The 25,394-nt window shown below is 43.9% G+C and overlaps 1 protein-coding gene and 2 pseudogenes across 1 annotated transcript; 2 read left to right on the top strand and 1 right to left on the bottom strand.

Moving 5' to 3' along the window:
- Window positions 1-7,115: 7,115 nt before the first annotated feature.
- SPIC (Spi-C transcription factor) lies at window positions 7,116-24,970 on the top strand. The gene is made up of 6 exons (XM_023509423.1): window positions 7,116-7,181; window positions 8,978-9,080; window positions 10,051-10,144; window positions 12,271-12,383; window positions 15,705-15,813; window positions 24,534-24,970. The coding sequence occupies exons 2-6, from the start codon at window positions 9,078-9,080 to the stop codon at window positions 24,968-24,970; spliced, it is 756 nt and encodes a 251-aa protein (XP_023365191.1). The 5' UTR covers window positions 7,116-7,181; window positions 8,978-9,077.
- Window positions 16,666-16,818, top strand: LOC111723073 (annotated as a pseudogene).
- LOC100954457 lies at window positions 22,222-22,984 on the bottom strand (annotated as a pseudogene).
- Window positions 24,971-25,394: the final 424 nt, after the last annotated feature.

Genomic DNA, 25,394 nt, shown 5'->3' with positions numbered 1-25,394 from the left:
TCTTTCTCTTTTGCAGATTTGGCCAGGGCTGGGCTTGAACCCACCACCTCCGGCATATGGGATCAGTGCCCTACTCCTTTGAGCCACAGGCGCTGCCCCCAAGCCTCATTCTCATTTTGAATATCCCTTCTGGCCTGTCTTTTTCAGGAGACTATCTCGGTCGGTTTTATCCCCCTCTGCCGTCTAATCTAGTAAGAACCACCTTATTTTTTCCCTTTCCAAGTTCCCGAGAGACTCCCACTGGAGATCTCAACTGAATGGTGATCTTTTTAGACACATAAGCCTTGAGATATCACGTTCCCTTCCACTACCATCAAAGTTGACAGTTGCATCTTGAACTTTCTCTTTTCTGCAGTCGCTTTGAGAAATCGTGCCATGAATGAAAAGAAAAATAACTGAGCTCTTTGTTTTCTCATTAAACAAAAGAAAGCTGAGTACGAACACCAAAGTCAATGTTTAAAATCCGGCGCTTCTGCTTTTGCGTTTTTCCATAGTGGCACACCAAGAAATCTGAATCTAGGCTAATCTGTGTTAAGTACGGTGTTTTTTGACAGCGAAATTATTCCCATTTGAGTCCAGGGCCTTAGGAAAGTAAGAACCCTTGGAATTCATTGGAGGTTGTGATGAGAGGAACAGATTCAATTTCCCCAACTTTCATAATTCATTTCTGTCATCAATTTGCACAAATCATATTTACATCAGGCAAAGTTATAATCATCGTTATACATGCTCGTAATGAATTATTTATTTATCCTCTTGTTTGTGTGTGTGTGTATATATATATATATATGCCCAACTGACCTATATATGTTTGTTTTTGCCAGAGTCTTAAGCTGTCACCCTGGGTAGAGTGCTATGGCATCACAGCTCACAGCAACCTCAGACTCTTGGGCTTAAGCCGTTCTCTTGCCTCAGCTTTCCAAGTAACTGGAACTACAGGCACCTGCCACAATGCCCAGCTATTTTTTATTTGTACTTGTCACTGTTTAGCAGGCCTGGGTCAGATTCGAACCTGCCAGCCCCGGTGTATGTGGCGGGCACCCTACCCACTGAGCTATGGGCACTGCTCATAGTAAACCCTATAAAAATCCTGTCATATTTTATATATATATATATTTATTTATTTATTTTAAAACAGAGTCTCACCATGTTACCCTTGGTAGAGTGCTCTAGCATCACAGCTCCTCACAGCAATCTCAAACTCTTGGGCTTAAGCGATTCTCTTGCCTCAGCCTCCCAAGTAGCTGGGACTACAGGCACCCGCCACAATGCCCGGCCATTTTTTTTTTTGCTGCAGTTGTCATTGTTGTTTAGCTGTCCTGGGCCAGGTTCAAATCTGCCAGCCTCAATGTATGTGGCTGGCTCCATAACCACTATGGTAAGGACACTGAGCCCCCATTTCTTTAAAAAAATAATTAATTAAAAAATTAGCTGGCTTGGCACCCGTTGCACAGTGGTTATACAGCGCCAGCCACTTACACCGAGGCTGGTGGGTTCCAATCCGGGCCAGCTAAACAACAATGACAACTGCAACAAAAAATACCCGGGTGTTGTTGCAGGCTGGAGACCGAGGCAAGAGAATCACTTAAGCCCTAGAGTTAGAGGTTGCTGTGAGCTGTGACAGCACTCTACCCTCGGCGACATCATGAGACTGTCTAAAAAAAGAAAAAAAAAAGAAATGAGGTCTCTCTGTGTTGCTCAGGCTGGTCAGGGCAGAAATTCTATCATGTTAAAAGACTCAGTTCGTCAGGAACGCACAGCAAGGAACTCTAAGTGACTATGTATCAAACAAGAGAGCTTCAAAATACACGAAGCAAAAAGGACAGAAATAAAGGGGAAAAAGAGACACACCCACAGAGAAACCCACAGTCACCATTGTACATTTGCCTTGGAGTGATTTATAGAACGTGAAGATTTTTAAAAATTCCCTAAGACTACGGAAGACTTGAACATTATAGGCCAACTAGACCTAATTGACATTTATCAGATACTACATTAAGTAGCTGTGAAGTACACATTCTTTTAATGCAAATGCATTCATTCACCAAAGTCTCAATCTATTCCAAAAAGTGATTATCTATTACAAGTAATCATTGGTAAAACGAGGGTGAGAGTGGGCTAATTGTTTCATCGCAGGTGGTCCTGTGAGTTTTTCTCTAACATGATAATATTCTAGCATCTTTTCCCCAGTCGACTAACGATCTCTATTATTTGCTTATTAGGGTTGCAGAGATCTCGCCAAGATTTAGACCCAGCTCTCTAGCCCCCAAACAATTGAGTTATTTAAGTAGAAATTGAAAAGAACAAGAGGTTGAACTTCACCTCCCTCTTCCTGGGTTCTGCAGTTCTCAGAAAATGCCATCTTCCACCTGAGGCGTGGCATCATATGATCTGGACACTAGCACATCTATTGCTTAAGATTTTCTAAAATAATCTCAGTTGCCAATAAGGACAATGAACTTCTGCAAAAGCCAGTCTGTCCGTTAGGGGTCCTGTCTTTAGAGCCCTCGGCTTGTTCCTCAGCTTACCTCTGGAGCTGAGGGAAATACTGGTTTCTGTCCCCCCCCAAAATGTGCTTTGTGTGTGTGTGTGTGTGCTAATGTCTCAAGAAGCAGGCCTAGACCCAAAATAATACATTAGTGCAGGGGCTGCTAAAGCAGAGTCCATTGGCCCTACTCAAATGTATGCTGATAGCATTTCCCTGGGAAAAGAACTCTTTATTTTATTTTATTTTATTTTTATTTTTTTACGTTCTTTAGAACTCTTTAGCTTTCATCAGACTCTCAAGAAATAGGAGCTTTGACCTCTAAAATGCTAAGACAGTTGCATTATCCTTTCAAGTTGTCAACAAGATCGTCACACCTTAGCCCTGTAGAAGATCCAAAAGGGCTGGGCACGGTGGCTCATGCCTGTAATCCTAGCACTCTAGAAGGGCAAGGCAGGTGGATAGCTTGATCTCACAAGTTCAAGACCAGCCTGAGCAAAAGTAAGACCCCTGTGTCTACTAAAAATAGAAAATCAGAGGCAAGAGCATCACTTGAGCCCAGGAGTTGGAGGTTGCTGTGAGGTATGATGCCTTGCCACCCTACCCAGGGCAACAGCTTGAAACTGTGTCTCAAAGAAAAAAGAAGACCCCAAGCTACATTTTTGTTTTCTCATCTGTAATGCCGAGTTGCATGAAAAAACATCCAACCAGGCACAGCCTGTGGCTCAGTGAGTAGGACGCCGGCCCCATATACCAAGGGTGGCGGTTCAAACCCAGCCCCCCGACAAACTGCACCAACTGGAGGTTGCCGTGAGCCGTGATGTCGCAGCACTTTACCAAGATGACAAAGTGAGACTCTGTCTCTAAAAAAACCCCAACCTAACCATTGGCTTCACTAGAGAAGTTCTAGGCAACAAACCTAGCTTGTACTCGATACTTTTGCAGCCTTCATTTATGAACATTCTGAAAAATAAAACTCTGGGGCCAAGGGTTTCTCCAGTTTACCTGGGAAATGCTGGTTTAGAAGGTTCCCTTGTTTTTCCATTCATTTCAAGCACTTAGGGGCCTGCAGGGTACTCTGCTGGGTACTCTACAGGCACTTGCTGGGTGGTCTAGGGAGACCCCCCCTTGGCGCTTGGCGGCCTACTCTAACTCAACCTCAGCTGCTGACACAGGGCTCCAGGGCTGACCGCGGGGACATGAAGTAATACACACCCAGCTCTGGATGCCGTGAAGCTCACCTTGGTAGCAGTTGGATGTTAGAGAAAATTACAAAACGTCTTTGAGGCTTCATTTTAGATTCCTCGTCTGAGAAATGGGGCTGTGGCTGCTACATGTACTTGGGGTTCTTTTAGGCAGGTCGTGCTGGATGATCTGCATCCTAGCTCTTTCCTCTTCAAATTTAGTCTTGAGCCCCGCACTCATTTTCCGGGAGCCCCCTTGCCCCTTTCTTTCGCGCCCTGTAAGAAAACTCATTTCCAGTCCATTCTCACTGTACCTGCTGTTCCCTCCACTAGGAGGTACTCCTTTGAGTCTTTGCAACTCTGCACTTCTGCTCGTTCCCTATCCTTGCATTTCAGCTCACACATGTTCCCTCCTCACAGACTTTTCCTGGCCACTCAGCCGGATCACACCCTCGCTCCATTGCCTTTCTACTTTCTTGTTTTCACAGAACATCACCTAATAACTTCACTACTGTACTTATTATTCAAACACTCATTTCTTCTCATTAGAACTTGTTCAGGGCTGTGGCTCCTAAACACAGGACAGTGCTTGGAAAAGTCTAGAACCCAGGAGTAGGTATTTGTTGAATGAATGAACCAAATGAAATAAGGTAAAGGGCAGGCATCCTCAAACTATGGCCCACGGGCCACAGGCAGCCCGCCTAGGACATTTATCCAGCCCGCCGGGTGTTTTTGCTGCCGCTGCCCGTCCTGCTTAGCAGCCGACTCCTCCCCAGCCCGCAGTCTGGCCCTCCAATGGTATGAGGGACAGTAAACTGGCCCCCTGTTGAAAAAGTTTGAGAAGTAGGCGGTGCCTGTGGCTTAACGGAGTAGGGCGCTGGCCCCATATGCCGGAGGTGGCGGGTTCAAATCCAGTCCTGGCCAAAAACTGCAAAAAAAAAAGTTTGAGGACCCCTCAAACCCCTCAAAAGTTTGAGGTAAAGGGTGTTGACTGGTACAAACGAAAAACCAATCAACATTCGGCGATTAAGTTTGCTTTTATTCTTTTTTTGGCCTTTATTCTTGTTATTATAATATTTACATGTCAGAGGAGGCGAGTTGTTTTTACATTTGCATCACAAAGTGGCTCAAAAAGAGCAATTGACCTAGAACTGTAGGCAAAACAGAGAATTACTGGCTGCTTTGACAGCACACACCCTTTTCATTCTCCACACCCGCGAGGTTTACCAAAAAGTCTTAGGCGGTTTTCCCCGCGGCCAAACGTGACAGCTATTAAAATGGCAGGTTTCTGGGTGGAAAGGGTGATGCAGATTCAGAGGAGGGGAAGGCTTGTCTGCGAGCGGATGCTCTACTGGACAGGTAACACGGAATGGGTGAGGGGCGAGCAGTGCGCTGGGAAGGAAGGTTTTTATTTATTTTTTTGAGAGAGAGTCTCTATGTCTCCTTAGATAGAGTGCTAGGGCATCACAGCTCACAGCAACCTCCAACTCTTGAGCTTACGTGATTTTCCTGCCTCAGCCTCCCAAGTACCTGGGACTACAGGCACCCGCCAAAATGCCCGGTTCTTTTTTGGTTGCAGCCATCATTGTTGTTTGGCAGGCCGGGCCTGGGTTCGAACCCGCCAGCTCCGGAGGCCAGCACCCTAGCTGCTGAGCTACAAACGCCGAGCCTTGGAAGGAAGTTTTAAACTGAAAGGAGAACTCCATAATTTCTACCAGAGACACCAAAAGTCACCCCAAATAAGCCTTTAAGCTAATTAAGAGAACTGGACCCATACTATAAACGCAGAAGTTTTTGTTTGTTTGGTTGGTTTTTTTTGTTTTGTTTTTTCTTTGGCCAGGGCTGGGTTTGAAACCAGCAAATGGGGCTGACATCCTTACTTGAGCCGCAGGCGCTGCCCTTTGTTTTTGTTTTGTTTTGTTTTGTATGAGACAGAGCCTCAAACTGTCACCCTGGGTAGAGTGCCGTGGCATCACAGTTCACAGCAACCTCCAACTCTAGGGCTCAAGCGTTCTTCTGCCTCCACCTCCCAAGTAGCTGGGACCACAGGTGCCCACCACAATGCCCGGCTATTCTTTGGTTGCAGCCGTCACTGTTGCTTGGTGGGCCCAGGTTGGATTCGAACCCGCCAGCTCAGGTGTATGTGGCTGGCTCCTTAGCCACTTGAGCCACAGGCGCAGAGCCTATTTGGTTGGTTTTTTTGAGACAGAGTCTCAAGCTGTCACTCTGTAGAGTTCTGTGGTGTCACAGCTCACAGCAACCTCAAAGTCTTGGGCTTAAGTGATTCTTTTGCCTCAGCCTCCCAAGCAGCTGGAACTACAGGTGCTCGTCAAACACCCGGCTATTTTTGTTGTTGTTGCAGTTGTCATTGTTATTTTAGCTGGTGTAGGTCCAGTTCGAATTCACCAGCCTTAGTGTATGTGGCTGAAGCCCACCCCACTGAGCTACGGGTACGGCCAATGCAGAAATTTTTACGCACGTCCAGATAGTTACCCATAAACCTTTCCTAACTGTTTTGGAGCCTGGTGCAGGTGTGGGGGGAGACAATAGCCTGGATTCCATTTCCATCTCTTGAGTGGTGGTATATTATACAAAGGTCATGAAAAGCCTTGAATGCCAGGGCAAGGACTCTAGGCCTTTGGACCTGAGATCTCTAAGGAGACCAATGAAGAGCGGTGTAAGTAAAATGGTACTTTAGGAGGAAAGAGTCCATTTGGAGATGCCAGAGGGAAGCCTGTTACTAGTCCACACAAGAAAGAGCGTCTAGGCCAGTGCAGTGCTGCATGCCTGTAACCCTAGGACCCTGGAAAGCCAAGGCGGGTGGATTTCCTGAGCTCAGGAGTTCGACAGCAGCCTGAGCAACAGTGAGACGCTGTCCCTAAAAAAAATAGCTGGGCATTGTGGTGGGTGCCTGTAGTCTCAGCTGTTTGGGAGGCTAAGGCAAGAGGAACTCTTGAGCCTAAGAGTTGGAGGTTACTGTGAGCTATGATGGCACAGCACTCTACTAAGGGCAACAAAATGAGATTCTATCCCAAAAAAATAAAAAAGAAAGGAAGAAAGAGAGAGTATAGAGAACAGAATAGGGAGAGAAGTAAGAGGTGGGAGAAAGGGGGTGGACATGAGTTGCATGGGTCAGAAATTTCTGGTGTGACTATACAAGTCAGAGCTACGACCCTAAGTTGGGCGGCAGTGTCATGGGTTTGTTCTAATGCTTTTGGCTCATAGGATGCAAACTATCACACTATTATGTGCCTCTTCAAAATAATAGCCCCTGGTGTCTACTGGCCTTGCATGAAATAGAAATTATAAAGGCACTGTATCTTTTAAAAAAAATCCCCTTTTGCAGTACTTCCTTAAAACCAGCTATTTAATGTAACTCTGACAGTGCGTTATTGGTGATTGTGTCCTAAGAATTCTGATTTTAAAAGCATTTTTTTTCATGACGGCCTACCAATGAATTAACAATTCCGACATTAATGAAACAACTTTATAAAGGGTTGAATATTTTCCTGGTAAGTGTTCAGCGTATGCTTTTCGAAATACCTTATAATCCCTGTTTATTTTCTCCTTTTATCTACTGAGTGTTTATTTTCCATCTTTTTAGTTGCAAGAAATGCTAATCAATTAAGTGATCAGTAATGTTTGCAAGCTTTCTGCTTCTCACTGGGCTTGCTACTGGTATAGTTTTTGTTTTGTTTTGTTTGGCCGGGGCTGAGTTTTAACCCGCCACCTCTGGCATATGGGGCAGGCGCCCTACCCTTTTGAGCCACAGGCATCACTCAACTACTAGTGTAGTTAGTTTTATGGAGTATTCCTAGTCAAAGGAATCAGGCTGATTTTAGGTATTTTAATTCAAAGTATTACCCAGTGAATGCTTCAGTGCTTTTTGACTTGAAGCCTAATTAATTGAAAGTCGTTAATCTGCCTTTTAAAAAATATGCACTAGTGATAATATTCATAAAAGATCATAGCTCAAAGAGTTATTTGTGGATTTCTTCTCTTTTTTTAACTGTCTTTTTCTCTTTCTGTCTGTCTGTCTTTGATCCCAGACAACTTGCTAACCCACTGCAGTTCAATTGGGAGCCTGAGTGATAATTGTTTATTTAAAGGACAATCTGAATTACTTAGAGATAAGAAAGTAGACAACAAACTTATAGAAAGAGGTCTTAGATTCTAGGGAACCCAAGGGGCTTTACTGGCTAAATTTTATTTGTATTGAACATTAAATTTCCTTGGGAGAAAAAGCATGCCTTTAAGCAGATTCTCAACGACCACAGGACATCAAAAGGTTTTTAAAAATCCTTACTCTTGGTGGTACCTGTAGCTCAAGCAGCTAAGGCTCCAGCCGCATACACTAAAGCTGGTGGGTACGAATCCAGCCTGGGCCTGCCGAACAACAATGACAACTACAACCAAAAAATAGCCAGGCACTGTGGCGGGTGCCTATAATCCCAGCTACTTGGGAGGCTGAGGCAAGAGAATAGCTTAAGCCCAGGAGTTGGAGGTTGCTGTGAGCTGTGACGCCACAGCACTCTACCCAGGGTGACAGCTTGAGGCGCTCTCAAAAAGAAAAAAAAACCTTAATGCTACAGGGTGGCACCTATGGCTCAAGGAGCAAGGCACCGGTCCCATATATCAGGGGTGGTGGGTTCAAGCCTGGCCCCAGACAAAACTGGAAAAAAACCAAAACTCCTTACTGTTACACAGGAGAATTCATGCTAAAGTAAAAAGAATTTTGATTTTCAGAATTTTTAAATACTTAAAAGAATTTTGAAACACTTCAAATACTTAAATATACTTTTTTTGTGCAAGCACCCAAATACTTAAATGTGCTTTTGAGTTATTTCCATTTTCTTTTAATAGTTAAGCAGTTTAGACAATTAATAATTATGCTTAACTGTCTTAAGATTTTAAAAGTATTATAATATGTTGGAAAAGGAAAAAGAAATGTTCGTAGGAATTTTTGGGGGGTTTTTTTGTGGTAAGATAGGACTTTTATTAGACATTAAAATAATAGAATAAAGAATTCCTGTACAAGGAATACAGAAGAAGTAAAAAGCCCCAGAGCTGCTGTTAAGGGGAATAAACTGAAGAACTCACTCGGGAAGGAAGTTTTGTAGAAAGAAAATTTATATAATTCATGAAAGAGAATTCAAATGATGCTCTTGGCTTCTGTCTTTTCAGAAAAATTTGTGAGCAAGATCTTCTCATTCAGAAACAAATTAAAGACTGACTCTAATTTTGCTTTTTAGAGAGGGAACTTTTCCAGAATTGTCCATTTATTTTCTTTTTTATGCCTTTCTTTCAGCAGCAAGCGCCACGGAATAGAATCGTCGATTCATTTTTGTTTGTTTGTTTTTTACTCACCACTATACGAACGAGGAGAATCGTCAGTTTATTACTGAAGAATGGTAAGCTGACATTTTAAAATATTTATTCTCCCTCTGTCTTAAAAGTAAAATATTTGGATTGTGTTAATAAGGATACAAGTAGTTTATCCTTCCTCACCCGTTATCTATCAACTATATAGCCTACGTGAGGTGCAGGTATTCCTATTGGAGAAATTGTAGGTATTATAGGCACTCAATTGTAGGTATTGGAGACAAACTTCTTTTATTTTTTTTGTCTCACTCTGTCACTGTTGGTAGAGTGCCGTGGTGTCACAGCTCACAGCAGCCTCCAGCTCTTGGGCTTAGGCAATTCTCTTGCCTCAGACTCCCGAGGAGCTGGGACTGCAGGGACCCACCACAACGCCCAGCTATTTTTTTTGTTGTAGGTTGGTCAGGGCCGGGTTCGAACTGGCCACCCTCGGTATATGGGGCCAGTGTCCTACTCACCAAGCCACAGGCGCCACCCTGGAGACAAACTTTTGAATTTAGGAACATTTCATTTGTAAGCAACAATTCACAGGTTCTGTTTCATTGAAGATATTTCTTTGACCCTGTTTTCTAAGTCAATCTTCTCTGCTCTGTCTACAATACTTTGCTCAAGTTTTACAAGAATGTTAAATACTATTTCTGGAATGAATAGCATTCTCTAAATATTATACCATGTAGTCTCTAAACATTATACCATAGCATAGGTAGTGATTGTCAGAGAGGTAGACTTTGTACCATAAGGTACATTTGCTGAAGTCTGAAACATTTTTGACGGTCATGACTGCACTCGGGGGTGCTTTTGGCACCTAATGGGTGCAGGACACAGATGCTGCTGAACATCCTACAAGGCACAGGACAGGTCCCCATAGCGAAGACTCCGCCAACCCCAAATGTCAACAGTGCCAAGCTTGAGAAACCTTCCTTTGGACTAAATATTTTATATAAAGATGATTATGTTAATTGAAAATTTCATAATTCCATAATTCTGCCATTGTTCCATCAGGCTTCTCTTGAACAGGACAGGCTAGGTCAAGCATTTGAAGATGCTTTTGAGATACTGAGGCAACATTCAACCAGCGATCTTCAGTATCCCCCAGGTAAAGATAAATCATTTACTCTCTTCTGTTGGCACACTAAATGGTCACATGCACATATAAGATTTGACCATATAAGACTGGACCTGTGGCTCAAGTGGCTAAGGCGCCAGCCACATACACCTGAGCTGGCAGGCTTGAATCCAGCCCAGGCCCACCAAACAACAATGACGGCTGCAACCAAAAAATAGCTGGGCATTGTCCAGCTACTTGGGAAGCAGAGGCAGAGGACTTGCTTGAGCCCAGGAGTTGGAGGTTGCTGTGAGCTGTAATGCCACAGCACTCTACCCAGGGTGACAGCTTGAGAATCTGTCTCAAAAAAAAAAAAAAAAAAAGATTGGAACAGAAACCATTTTTACCTAAAACATCTGGGATCATAATAATTCTAACAAACGAAAAATGCATCCAGGGTTATCCAGCCTAAATAAAATCGTTAAAGTCTCACATATAAAAATGCAGAGAAGGGCGGAGCTTGTGGCTCAGTGGGTAGGATGCTGGCCCCATATACCAAGGGTGGCAGGTTTGAACCCAGCCCCGGCCAGCTAAAACAGCAGCAGCAACTGCAACAAAGGATAGCCGGGCGTTGTGGTGGGTACTGGTAGTCCCCGCTACTCGGGAGGCTGAGGCAAGAGAATTGCCTAAGCCCAAGAACTGGAGGTTATTGTGAGCTGTGACGCCATGGCACTCTATCGAGGGCAACAGAGTGAGACTCTATCTCAAAAAAATAAATAAGTAAAATAAAATAGAATCTCAGCGAATAACATTCCACACAGGAATACAAAGACATATAATATACAATTTTTTTTTTGAGACAGAGTGTTACTTTGTTGCCCTTCATAGAGGGCTGTGGTGTTACAGCTCACAGCAACCTCAAATTCTTGGGCTCAAGTGATTCTCTTGCCTCAGCTTCCCTAGTATCTGGGACTACAGGTGCCCACCACAACCCCCAGCTATTTTTTTTTTTTTTTTTTAGAGATGGGGTATCATTGTGGCTCAGGCTGGTCTCGAAGCGGTCAGCTCAGGCAATCCACCCACCTCAGGCTCCCAGAGTGCTAGGATTACAGGTGTATGCCAGCACATCTAGTCCTACTTTATTTTATTTTGTTAGAGAGAGGATCTACTCTGCTGCACAGGCTATAGTAGAACAGGATACTGGTACTATCATAGTTCACTGCCACCTCAGACTCTGGGTTCAAGGCATCCTCCCACCTTAGCCTCCTGAGGAGCTGAGACTACAGGTGTGTGCCACCACACCTGGCTAATTCTTTTTTTTTTTTTCTTTTTCTAAAGACAGGATCTCACTATTTTGCCCAGGCTGGTCTCAAACTCCTGGGCTCACGCGATCTTCCCAGCTTGACTCACCAAAGTCCTGGGATTATAGGTCTGCGCCACTACACCAGATACGCTTTTAAGAATATCCGGCTAGCATTTATTTACCTCATAAATCTATCATTTTATCTATTCAGGGAAGATTTTTAAATTGTTCCAATTTATCTTATAGATCTTCTATCCACCCAAGATATAGTCAACTTAGAAGAATAAGTATTTTTATCTTTCTTCACCCATTATCCTATCAACGATATGGCCTAGGTGAGGCAGACATATTTTCTATTGAGTTTATAAAGGGTATTACAGAGTATACCAACATAAAAAAAAATCAGGAAGTTTCAGCAAAAAGCACATACTCTAAAGTGGGCTGTGTAAAAGAATTTCTGTGATAGCAGCATAGTGGGATAAAAACCACAGGACAAGTAGAAAGCAGGAAGAAAACATAGAAGGGGACAATTTTGTACAGAAACGTTTTTTTTCTTTTGAGACAGAGTCTCACTTTATCACCCTCATTAGAGTGCCATGGTGTTACAAGCTCACAGCAACCTCCAACTCCTGGGTTTAGGTGATTCTCTTGCCTCAGCCTCCAGAGTAGCTGGGACTACAGGCGCCCTCCACGCTGCCCGGCTATTTTTTTGTTGTTGCAGTTTGGCCGGGGCCAGGTTTGAACCTGCCACTCTCAGTATATGGGGCTGGCACCTTACCCACTGAGCCACAGGCGCCACCCATATTTTTTTTTTTACATATCTATACAAATATAAGTTTTGACTTGTAACGTTTGTTCTCCATTTTTCAATTAGATTACAAAAATTACCTGGCTTTCATCAACCATTATCCTCACGTCAGAGGAACTTCCCATTGCTACGGAATGTTGCCTGCAGAGGACCCTGTCTGTAACTGGAGAACTGTGATCGTAAGTACATTTACCAGGAGGCAGTCTTCAGCCACCGGCAACTTTCCTGGGTTCCTTTTTTTTTGACACAGAGTCTCATTATGTCGCTCTTGGTAGAGTGCTGTGGCGTCACAGCTCACAGCAACCTCAAACTCTTGGGTTCAAGCAATTCTCCTGCCCCAGCCTCCTGAGTAGCTGGACCGCAACGCCTGGCTGTTTTTTTGTTGTTTAGCAGGCCTGGGCCAGGTTCAAACCCACCAGCCTAGGTGCATGTGGCCGGCACCCTACCCACTGAGCTACGGGCATCGAGTCCTTTCCTGTGTTTTTGCCAGCCTTCTGTCAGGCATATGCTAGCTGGACTCCAGCTGAAAGATAGCACTGCCCATGAAAATGCTTACTCAGGGTCCTCTGTTGTGGTCTGAACTTGACAGTCAACATGGAACTAGCATAGCATTGCTGGCGGGAAGGAAGCTGCCCTTCATCTTCCCTCCCTACTCAGCCTCAGACTGGTTTGAATGACTTCTGTAAAGAGGAGCGTTTTCAGGGTTTTTACATCACTGCTTCTCCTTAATCCATCTGGGAAATGGCAAAAAAAAAAAAAAAAAAAAAAGTTATGATTCCCCTAAAAGCCGTAAGGGCAAAGACCTAACCTTCCCCTGCACAGGCTTTACCTATAATCTCATATTAACCCATCTCAGAGTTAGCTATACGTATTAGACCAGTTCTTCAGATTTTAGCAGCCCCACAGCAAAGGGAACTGTCCCCACCACTCTGCATTCCCGGATTCTTTGACACTGTGTTCTTCCCACATCCCTTGTGTCAAGCAGTTTTTTTTTTTTTTTTTTTTTTGGAGACAGAGCCTCAAGCTGTCCCCCTGGGTAGAGTGCTGTGGCATCACAGCTCACAGCAACTGCCAACTCCTGGGCTCAAGCGAGTCTCCTGCCTCTGCCTCCCAAGTAGCTGGGACCACAGGCGCCCACCACAATGCCTGGCTCTTTTCTGGTTGCAGCCGTCATTGTTGTTTGGTGGGCCCAGGCTGGATTCGAACCCAGCAGCTTAGGTGTATGTGGCTGGCGCCTTAGTCACTTGAGCCACAGGTGCTGAGCCATGTCAAGCAGTTCTAACGTACTGGGATGTAAACGTAAAATTTTTAAAATGTTTCTTCAGTCATTACCTTCAACCATGTGATGTCAAATGTCCTTTTTCTGTGCCTGTAAATTGTTTCCTCAGGGCCTTGAAGAGAGGGTGATTTCATTCCAGCTTAACCTCATCTAACTTTACTTAGGGTTGCCAGGTAAAAGGTGAGATGCCCAGGGTTTTGTTTGTTTTGTTTTTCTTTTTGCAACAGGGTCTTGCTCTGTATCTCAGGCTAGAGTGCAGTGGTGTCATCATAGCTCACTGCAGCCCCAAAGCCCTGGGCTCAAGCGATCCTCCACCTTGGCCTTCCAGGGTCCTAGGATTACAGACATAAACCACCACAGCCAGTTTTTTTATTTTTTTGAGACAGAGTCGCACTATGTTCCCCTCTGTAGAGTGATGTTACATCATAGCTCACAGCAACCTCCAACTCTTGGGTTTAAGTGATTCTCTTGCCTCAGCCTCCCAAGTAGCTGGGACTACAGGTGCTGGCCACAACACCCAGCTATTTTTTGGTTGCAGTTGTCAATGTTGTTTAGCTGGCCCACGTGGGGTTTAAACCCACTAGACTCAGTGCATGTGGCTGGCGCTGTAACCACTGTGCTATGGGAGCTGAGCCTCACATCCAGTTTTCTTTTTTTTTTGTTTTTTTTTTTGTTTGTTTTTTGAGACAGAGCCTCAGGTTATCACCCTAGGTAGAGTGCTGTGGCATCACAGCTCACAGCAACCTCCAACTCCTGGGCTCAAGTGATTCTCCTGCCTTCGCCTCCCAAGCAGCTGGGACTACAGGCTCTCACCACAACGCCTGGCTATTTTTTGGTTGCTGCTGTTGTTGTTGTTTGGCAGGCCCAGGCTGGATTTGAACCACCCAGCTCGGGTGTATGTGGCTGGTGCCTTAGCCGCTTGAGCCACAGGCGCCCAGCCCACATCCAGCTTTCTTTGAGACAGAGTCTCACTCCATTGCTCAGTTTGCAGTGCAGTAGCATAATCATAGCTCCCGGCAGCCTCAACCCTCTGGGCTCAAGCAATCCTCTTTCCACAGCCTCCCAAGTAGCTGGGACTATAGGCATGTTCTACAAGACCTGGCTAATTTTTTTATTTTTAATGAAGATATGATCTCACTCTTGCTCAGGCTGGTCTCAAACTCCTAGCCTCAAGCAATCCTCCCACCTCAGCCTCCCAAAGTGCTAGGATCACAGGGAATGATCCACCAAGCCTGACTAGGATGCCCAATATTTTATCTTCTCAATCTGGCAATCCCTACTTCCTTCTACCCCATCTCCTGTTTTCTAGCACACACCTTACAACCTCTTATGCTGGAGACTCCTTGCCTGCTAAGCAGCCCTCTTTTGTGGGTTATAGAAAAATGGCTCAAGCTCAGCCACTTCCACTGTATCTAATAAACCCATGGGGACCCACATATCCTGGCCATATGTGAGTGGCAAGAGCTCGGGCTGCTTCCTCCTGGAAGCTGCTTGGGTCTGCCCCCTCTCAGGCTTTGCCCTCCCCTGGCTGCCATCTTTCTTTTCTCACCTCCTGTTTCCCAGATGGGCATCCAACACAGCAGTGGAAGCCCAACAGCCCTTTTCACTGATACCACAATCTTTGCTAATGATTCTTTTGATTTGTTCTTTCTTACTGGGCACTTTTACAGAAAAGAAAGAAAGCAATCCCTTCTTTCTCATAGGGAGGGAAAGACAGACAGCTCCTTCTGCCCCTCGGTCCCCCCATTATATAGACTCAATTCTGGTTCTGCCCTGGGAACTATCTGGCTGCAGTTCAGGATAATATGCATGTACCTTTCAGGATTTAAAAGATACTTGACCTCTTTTGGCCTTTAAGAGGTTTCTTTTTTTTTTTTTTCTTTTCCGAGTCTTAGTCTCTTACCCCAGTTAGAATGTAATGGTGTCACTCTAGCTCACTGCAGCCTCAAACTCCTGGACTGAAGTGATTCTCCTGCCTCAGCCTCCTAAGTAGCTAGGAATACAGGGTGCACCACCATTAGCCCCTGCTCATTTTTTCATTTTTTTGTACAGACGGGGGTCTCGCTTTTTCTTGCACAGGCTGTTTACTCAAACTCCTGGCCTCAAGCAATCCTCCTGCCTCGGCCTCTCAGAGTGCTGTGCCCTTAGCTTTTGGCTTTAGCCTTTAATAAGGGGCCACAGAAAAAGTCCCACTTAACATCCTGCTGTATTATTTATATAGAACAGTGCGGCAGACTACTGTTGTGAAGGCAACTGTCATCAGTCTCTACAGAACATAGCTGAAAACCAGCTGGTACAACCTGCTCTGCTCCAGCACAGAGCGGGGAAAGGTACGTTGCCCTATCACTCCTCATACGGGTAAAAGAACCACATCTTCCTCACCGTTGCTTTAAGGGGATTTTGTATCCCAGTTTGAAATGGTATTTGCAAAATAGGCTCTTCCTACAATTGAGAATAATTTAACTCTGATTGAATGATTCTAAGCCATTCTTCTTGGGGGAGGCTTCCTGCAAAACCTCAAATTGTCACTTAGGTCAAATAAATAAGTATTCAAGAACAATGTATATATACCTCCCGACATTGACCACTCCCTTAAGTTGACTTAATTTGTGTAGACTGGACATGCACCACATGTACATATCAGCACTGTAGTTCTAGTTCCCTATGTTGGCTAGTTGTGACAGTCCCTGGGGTGGTCAACTGACAGATTTTACTGTATTTTAGTTATAGAAGGGAGAACTTTTCCATACATTATTTTAGCAATTATATTCCAATTTGAAGCCTTTGGGATTTAAACCTTCTTCTCTCTTGAGTTTTCTGCAAAACAGTTCCATAATGATTTACTATTTCATGAAATTGAAATTCATACATTTAAGATGATGATGGTCTCGCTTAACAGACTGGCAAAAATGTTAAATCCAGAGCGTAGCCTCTGTGGGCTGAGATGTGGGCTGCACCTTCCTCATGCCCTAGTGGGGGAGTGTAAACTGTTACCCAGTTCTGTAAGGTAATTTGGTGATACCTATCAAAAGTTTCAGTCAGAAACTTGATACTTTGATGCCATATAACTCATAATCAACTCAATAGTTGATTGTTAGCTCTGTGTTAATTGCATGAGCCTGGGCAAATCACTTACCCTTCTCTACTACACCGTTTCCTCATGCAAAAAATCAAATATCCACGTGCTTACCTGGCAGGGCAGAGTCCATGATCACAAAGGTGGTTTTCCCAGGACGAGACTTATCCATTGCACTCTGGATATGCTGACCCCGGCGATTTCCCCAAATGTAGGAAACTCGATTGCATAATTTGTGGTAGAGTAGGTTCACCTTTTTTCCTGTAAAGAAAAAAAATCAAATAGTAACAACTGTACCAATACTGTAAGAGTGCCATAAAAATTAAATAAGAAAACTCCTGTAATGCATTATGCTTACAGACTGTCACCGTGCATAATTTCTCAGCATACGATAAATATGAGTGCGTGTACATGTGTATGTATTTAGATGGTCTGCAGCTTACAATTTTTTAACCGTTACTTTCTTTCTGTGTATTTTTCTTTTTTTTTGAGACAGAGTCTTACGTTGTCACCCTTACTAGAGTGCCGTGGCATCATAACTCATAGCAACCTCAAACTCTTGAGCTTAAGTGATTCTCTTGCCTCAGTCTCCCAAGTAGCTGGGACTACAGGTGCCCATCACAAGGCCCGGCTATTTTTTGTTGCAGTTTCATTGTTGTTTAGCTGGTCTGGGCTGGGTTTGAACCCGCCAGCCTCAGTGTATGTGGCTGGCGCCATGACAGCTGTGCCACGAGGGCCGAGCCTCCCTCTGTGTATTAATGGCAAACCCCTTAAAATCATTATGGTTTTCACATCAGCACCAGTGTTCAATATATTACATGAGGTATTCAATACTTTATTATTAAATAGCTTTGTGTTAGATGATTTTGCTCAACTGTAGGTTAGTAGTTTCCTCAGTACATTTAAGGTAGGGTAAGCTAACCTCTGATGTTTGGGGAATTAGGTATATGAAATGCGTTTTTAGCCTACAGTATTTTCAACGTACAATGGGTTTATTGAGACCGAATCACACCAGAAGTTGAGGAACATCTGTATGTAAAATACATACACAGATGTATTTTAGTGTTTATTGCAACATTGTTTATGATAGTTAAAAAAATAGGAACTATTTTTTGGCACCTGTGGCTCACTGGGTAGGGGGCTGGTCCCATATACCAAGGGTGGAAGGTTCGAATCCAACCCCAACCAAACTGCAACAAAAATATAGCCAGGCATTGTGGCAGATGCCTGTAGTCCCAGCTACATGGGAGGCCAAGGCAAGAGAATCGCCTAAGCTGAGGAGTCGAAGGTTGCTGTGAGCTATGATGCAACCGTACTCTACTGAGGGTGATAAAGTGAGACTCTGTCTCCCAAAAAAAAGGAACTCTCCTCCCATATTTGTAGGCATATGAAATATTAAGATGTACTACATGTGAGCTGTATCCCAGTGTTGTATAGCTGTATCCCTATTTTTAAAATTATACAGTATCATAGTTATTTTAAATTATTTTCAATGAATTTTTTGAAAACCTAGTTTTGATCCTATAAAACAGTGCACTGAATCCAAGAATCATAAAATTCTAAATATGCAGTACTATTCTAATCCAGCAAGGGATAATGCATAAAATCACCTAGATAAAATATATACATTGTATCACTGAATATTGAAGTACTATCATGTGAAGGATGGGGGACATATTCTAAGAAATGTGTCACCTGGAGCGTTCAGCCTTGTGGGAACACCACAGAATGTGCTTACACAAACCCAGAGGCTATAACCTCTCCACACCTGGGTCATGTGATATAGCCTGCTGCTCCTAGGCTGCGAACCTGTACAGCACGTGATTGTACTGGATGCTGTAGGTCATTGTAACACAATGGTATCTGTGCATCTAAACACAGAAAAGGTACAGTAAAAACATGGTATAAAAGGTTAGAAATGGGAGCGGTGCCTGTGGCCAAGTGGGTAGGACGCTGGCCCCATATACAGAGGGTGGTGGGTTCAAACCCAGCCCGGGCCAAACTGCAACAAAAGAATAGCGGGGCCTTACGGGCAGATGCCTGTAGTCCCAGCTACTCGGGAGGCTGAGGCAAGAGAAGCACCCAAGCCCAGGAGTTTGAGGTTGCTGTGAGCTGTGTGATGCCACGGCACTCTACTGAGGGCGATAAAGTGAGACTGTTTCTGCCCCCCAAAAAGGTTAGAAATGGTACACCCGTATCTGACTCTTACCATGAATGGGGCTTGCAGGACTGGAAGTTGCTCTGTGTGAGTCAGTGATGGGTGCTGAGTGAGTATGAAGACCTAGAACATTCTACAATAATTTATTTTTAAAAGGCTTGCTTTCTTCAATAATAAACCTAGCTTACTGTAAATTTTAAACCTTACATACCTTTTAACTTTAACTCTTCTACTTTTTGTAATACCTTCTTTCTTTATATCCTTATTCGGTGAGCTTTTCTTCAATCTTATTTTACTTTTAGTTATTTATTTCTTTGAGACAGAGTCTTGCTCTGTTGCCCAGGGTAGGGGGTGGAAGCACCAGCTTAGCTCACAGCAATCTCGAACTCCTGGGCTCCAGCAATCCTGCCTCAACTTACCAAGTAGCTGGGACTACTGGCTCCTGACGCACAGCCCAGTTAATTTTTCTATTTTTCATAGAGATGGGGGTCTCACTCTTGTTCAGGCCGGTCTCAAACTCCAGAGCTCAAGCAATCCACCCACCTCAGCCTCCCAGAGGGCTAAGATTACAGGCATGAGCCACCACATGTGGCTCTTTTTTCTATTCAAAATTTTTTTATTTTCAATTTTTTTCTTTTTAACCTGTTTTGTTAAAAATTCAGACACAGGACAGTGCCCATGGCTCAGTGGGTAGGGCGCCGGCCACATAAACCCAGGCTGGCAGGTTTGAACCTGGCCTGGGCCAGCTAAACCAGAATGACAACTGCAACAAAAAATGGCTGAGCGTTGTGGTGGGCGCTTGTAGTCCTAGCTACTTGGGAGGCTGAGGCAGGAGAATCCTTTAAGCCCAAGAGTTTGAGGTTGGTGTGAGCTGTGATGCCACACCAAGGGCAACATAGTGAGACTCTGTCTCAAAAAAAAAAAAAAATTCAGACGCACACGTTAGATGAGGCCGCTGGAGTCAAGATCATTAACATCACTGTCCTCCACCTCCTGTCCCACTGGAAGACCTTCAGAGGCAACAGCACACGGGAAGGTGTCATCCCCCTTGATAACAACAGCCTTCTGCTAGAATATTCCCTGAAGGACCTGCCTACGGCTGTTTTAAAATTAACTTTTTGAGAATAAGCAGAAGCCTGCGGGGTATGGTGTGGCTCCCCCTGTAATCCTAGCACTCTGGGAAGCCGAGGAAGGTGGATTGCTTGAGCTCTGGGGTCCAAGACCAGCCTGAGGAAGAGTGAGACCCCTATTTCTATTAAAAATAGAAAAACTGGGCATCGTGGTGAGCGCCTGTAGTCCCAGCTATTTGGGAGGCTGTGGCAAGAGGATTGCTCAAGGCCAAGAGTTTGAGGTTGCTGTGAGCTATGATGGTAGAACCCAGGGCTACAGAGTGAGACTCTATTCAGGGGTCCTCAAACGTTTTAAGCAGGGGGCCAGTTCATGGTCCCTCAGACCGTTGGAGGACCGGACTTCGGGTCCCGGCTCGAGCCAGCTGCTAAGCAGGACAGGTAGTGGCGGCGAAAAACACCTGGCAGGAAGGATAAATGTCCTAGGCGGGCTGCATGTGGCCCGGGGCGGGCCTAGTTTGAGGACGCCTGCGTCTATTTCAATAAAAAAAGATTAAGTATCAGTAGTACGGTCTAAAATAATGATAAAAAGTATTGTATAGTAAATACTAGGCGATAGGAATTTTCAGCTCCCTTATCACCTTATGGGATCACCATTTGTTAACCTGAGCATTTTTTTTTTTTTTTGAGACAAGGTCTCACTATGTTGCCCTCAGAGTGCTGTAGTGTCACAGCTCACAGCAACCTCAAATTTCTGGGCTTAAGAGATTCTCTTGCCTCAGCCTCCCAAGTTGCTGGGGCTACAGGTGCCCGCCACAACGCCCGTCTATTTTTTGGTTGCAGTTGTCATAATTGTCCAGCAGGCCCTGGCTGGGCTCAAACCCGCCAGCCTCAGTGCATGTGGCCAGCCTCCTACTCACTGAGCCATGGCCACCAAGCCTGTGGTTAACTTGAAATGTCATTCTTCAGCACCAGACTGTAGAATTTAGTACTAATCTGATATAAGGAGAATAATGCTTCCACTTCTGTTTAGCTATTTAGTTTGTCCCCTATAATTTTTTTTGGCAGCCACCCCAGACTCTGTTTAGCTATTTAGTTTGTCCCCTATAATTTTTTTTGGCAGCCACCCCAGACTCAAATAGGTTCAACGAGACTCCCTCACCTATAACCTTTTTTTTTTTTTTGGCTGGGGCTGGGTTTGAACCCGCCACCTCTGGTATATGGGGCCAGCGCCCTACCTTTCTGAGCCACAGGCACTGCCCAACCTATAACCTTTTTAAAACAAACCAAACCAAACCAGCTCCAGGGTATGAAGCCTGTATCTTCTCACTGACGTTTTGTGGTGTGGAGCTTTGCCATTAGGCAACACATCGCTCTCCATTTTTTGTGTGTAGGTATTAATCTTTCGACTAAAATAAGGCTACGTTTGAAACAGAATGAAATTTCAAAATATTTGGGGCATTCATTCTTGGCAAAAAAAAAAAAATTACACTCATAAAATGGAATATATATAGCTATTAAGAGGTTAAAAGGCATGAAGACATTTCTTATGTATTGATACAGAAAGGATTCTATAAAATACATTTTATTTTTGATATTTTTAATTCCATGATTCAGAAGTAATAATCATTGAATTTTTAAAGTTTTTAAAATTCAAACAGTTCAGAATTAGTAATCACTGTCAACAGTTTGGTATTTGATCTATAGGTAACTAATCTCTATATCATGTTACAATTTATTTAAGATATATTATTGGTGGGGTGCCTATAATTCTAGCACTCTGGGAGTGGACTGCAGGCAGGTGGATTGCTTGAACTCAGGAGTTCAAGACCCCGTCTCTACTAAAAGAAAAAAATAGAAAACTAGCCAGGTATGGTGACACATGCCTGTAGTACCAGCTATTCAGGAGGCTGGGCAAGAGGAACTCTTGAGCCAGAGAGTTTGATGTTGCTGTGACCTATGACACCACAGCACTCTACCCAGGGCAGCTGAGTGAGACAGAACCTCAAGCTGTCCCCCTGGGTAGAGTGCCGTGGCATAGCTCACAGCAACCTCCAACTCCTAGGCTCAAGCAAGTCTCCTGCCTCTGCCTCCCAAGTTGCTGGGACCACAAGCGCCCACCACAACGCCTGGCAATTTTTTTTTCAGTTGCAGCCATCATCATTGTTTGGTGGACCCAGGCTGGATTCGAACCTGCCATCTTAGGTGTATGTGGCTGGCTCCTTAGCCACTTGAGCCACAGGCGCTGAGCCAAGATGTATTATTATTACCGGAAAAAGTACAAGAGTGTGATCCCATTTGCAAAAAGTTAAACAAAAACTTTTCTAGAAAAATGTAAAATAGACTGGAATGTTTACTTTCACTTTGACCTTTTTTTTTTTAAAGTATAATTTCCATCTCATTTTTTCCCAAGGGGTAGTTATTCTTCAGTCCTCAAGAACTCAGCTCCTTACATGGGCTTTGGGAGAGGTCGTGGGGCGGCACCTGCAGGTCTAAATCTGGGGGCAGGTGTTCGGCCTTTGCAGGCTTCCCGAGAAGGGTTCCTGACTGACTTACTGTGACCAGCACAACTCACACAGTAGTGTAGCTTCACATGGAGCTTGGGAAGCACATAGGCGTCGAAGACACTCGCTTCAGAAATGTCCCTCACAGCTGCGGCCTCCACTGTGTCCAAATGATGAACTTTGTATAGCTCTGTCTTGGGGAACACATCTGGACCAGTTCCTGCAGTGAAGAGGCTGCACCTGGCCATGGCCTTTGTTTTTTTAACTCAGTCATTTGAACATAGATCATAAATCCATTTGTGCCATTATGGGATTCAATGTGTTGATTATTTGTACAAATCGGAGTGCTTACATCCTACTAAACAACATAGCCTTCACCACTTTTACCAAGTACAGGATTAAGACACTTGTGTTCTACACCTGATAGATCCAACTTGCACTTGCAATATGCTCCCTAGGTGTGGTCCCCCTACCAACCCTCCCTCTATCGACCCACCCCCTTCCCTTTCCCTCTCCCTCCCCTTCCCTCCTTCATCCTAGGCTATAGTTGTGTGTCATTTTTCACATGCATGTGTGAGTGATTGTAAATTGGCTTCACAGTAGTACTCAGTACATTGGTTTTTTTTTTCCATTCCTGAGATACTTTACAAAGAAGAATATTTCGGCACAACCGTTGTTCTTTCTTTTCTTTATCATCTTCGAAGCGAGGACGCCCACTTTGTACTTTGGTTTGACTCTTTTACCGCAAGTCTATAATACTTTTATTTAAAAAAAAAATAAAATCTAAAACACTTTTTTAAAAATTGGAAACATTTTGAAACATGATGGTTCATTAAGATTGACTTGATCACTGGAGGAGAGGCAGAGAATTGTGTTTAAGTCTGTGATGTGTTTTTTGGTAAGTCCCTTTCATTCCTCAATTCATAAACTCGAGATGATATAGCATAAAAGATAATCTTTGTCAAAACGTTTGAGGTTTTTGGATGAGTGATAACAGATGCCAGACTATTACCCCCCAGAGACCATTTGAAACAGTTTGGGAATCCACTATTCTGCTTCCTCCGGGGAAAGTGGAATTTGGCCATGAGATTTTAGCTACAGACAGATCAGGCAGATCACGGTATTTACAGGCAAATTCAGAATTCACAAAACAGGCGGTCGTCCTTGTTCTCAGAGAAGCTCTTGGGTAAACCACAGAAATCCTCTCAAAATTTCCTGGCTAATTATTTTAAAATATAAATGGCTATTTCCTAAAAAGATGAAAACTTCAGTTTTTCACAGCAATGAAAAATATCACAGTGTCTGTTGTCATTAATCCTAAATAATGTAAAAGGGACACAAAGACATTTGTACCCTTCCACTTCAGTCTTTTTCTATTTTTTATTTTTCAGCTAATTGTGCAACAGACCAGGGTTAGCCATTTTACCTAAGTCTTTGGTATTAATTTCCCTAATATTGCCTTATATTTGCATTTTATTTGTCATTTTGTAAGGTGGATTCACATCCTTACCTCTTTTGATTTAACTCATTTGAATAAAGCCTCTTTTTTTTTTTTTTTAGAGACAAAGTCTCACTTTGTCACCCTCGGTAGAGTACTGTGGCATCACAGCTCACAGCAACCTCCAGCTCTTGGGCTTGGGCGATTCTCTTGCTTCAGCCTCCCCAGTAGCTGGGACTATAGGCACCTGCCACAACACCTGGCTATTTTTTTGTTGCAGTTTGGCTTGGGCCGGGTTCAAACCCACCACCCTCGGTATATGGGGCTGGTACCCTACTCACTGAGCCACAGGCATCACCCAATAAAGCCTCTTCAAATTACTCACTTTCTGGAAATGGCTTTTTGAAGCTTCTCTTAAAAACCACGAAACTTGACAGTATATTGTACTGGGATTTGTTGTTCTGTAGAAAGTTTAACCTGTGACATAAAACTCCTGATCAAGATTTAGCTGGGCCACATGGAAAATGGAATCTCGGGTAAAGGGGTTCCAGATTTTCTTCTTCCAGTTTTAGCATAAAATTTCTGACCACTTCCCAACAAAGTAAGATCCAGTTGAAATTTTAATAGGCCAAAGATCTTTGACCATCAGGTCTGTAAAATGCTGCTCTAAGTACATTCCTGAAGGGGTGAACGGGGTGAAACGCAGGCCCAGTGTGGCTTCTAGCGGGGCAGTTACTCAGCAGACCTTCCCGAGAGTGTTCTGTGTGGGGCCACCGTGGAGTCTGACGTTGTTTGTCTCCATTTTAGGCAGGAAGAAGCTCCGACTGTTTGAATACCTTCACGAATCCCTGTGCAATCCTGAGATGGCATCTTGTATTCAGTGGGTAGATAAAACCAAAGGCATCTTTCAGTTTGTATCAAAAAACAAAGAAAAACTTGCCGAACTTTGGGGGAAAAGAAAAGGCAACCGGAAGACCATGACTTACCAGAAAATGGCCAGGGCGCTGAGGAATTATGGAAGAACTGGGGAGATCATTAAAATCCGGAGGAAGCTAACCTACCAGTTCAGTGAGGCCGTGCTCCAAAGATTCTCTCCACCTTATTTCTTGGGGAAAGAGATCTTCTGCTCACCGTATCTTCCACCTGATCAAGAATATCTCAGTTTAAATAACTGGAATGCAAATCATAACTATGCATATACCAATCATCGTGAGCTAAGCCAGCTAAGTCACCCCGGGTACTAATGTACTTTCACATTTCAGTTTCTTGGCAACAGAAATCCATCCCTAGGAGCTTCCAGATCTCTCTCTCTCTCTCTCTCCCTCTCCCCTTCTCTCTCTCTTTTTCTTTTTTTGTTCCATCTCTACTCTGAAGGAATTTTTTATCCCCCCCCACAAGATTCCAGAAGTTTTTCTTCGTTGGACTGTTTTGTTTTGTTTTGTTTTGTTATAGCAAGTCCTAGAAAAGAAGTTTTGTTTTTGTTTTTAAACCATCATGAACTAGAATGCAGGATTTTTGCTTAAAGCAAATAATGAAGAGAAAAAGAAAACCCAATTAACTTTGTCTTTTTGGTTTGTTGGGTTTTGCTTGTTAAGAAACCAGAGGCTGGGATTCACAGCTCACACCTGTAATCCCAGCACTCTGGGAGGCCAAGGTGGGTGGATTGCC

Source organism: Otolemur garnettii, unplaced genomic scaffold, assembly GCF_000181295.1.
Source record: "Otolemur garnettii isolate 467f Iridium unplaced genomic scaffold, OtoGar3 scaffold00007, whole genome shotgun sequence".
NCBI classification, from domain to species: domain Eukaryota; kingdom Metazoa; phylum Chordata; class Mammalia; order Primates; family Galagidae; genus Otolemur; species Otolemur garnettii.
Note: the sequence above shows the minus strand (reverse complement) of the source record. Positions and strands in the feature narration are given on the sequence as shown.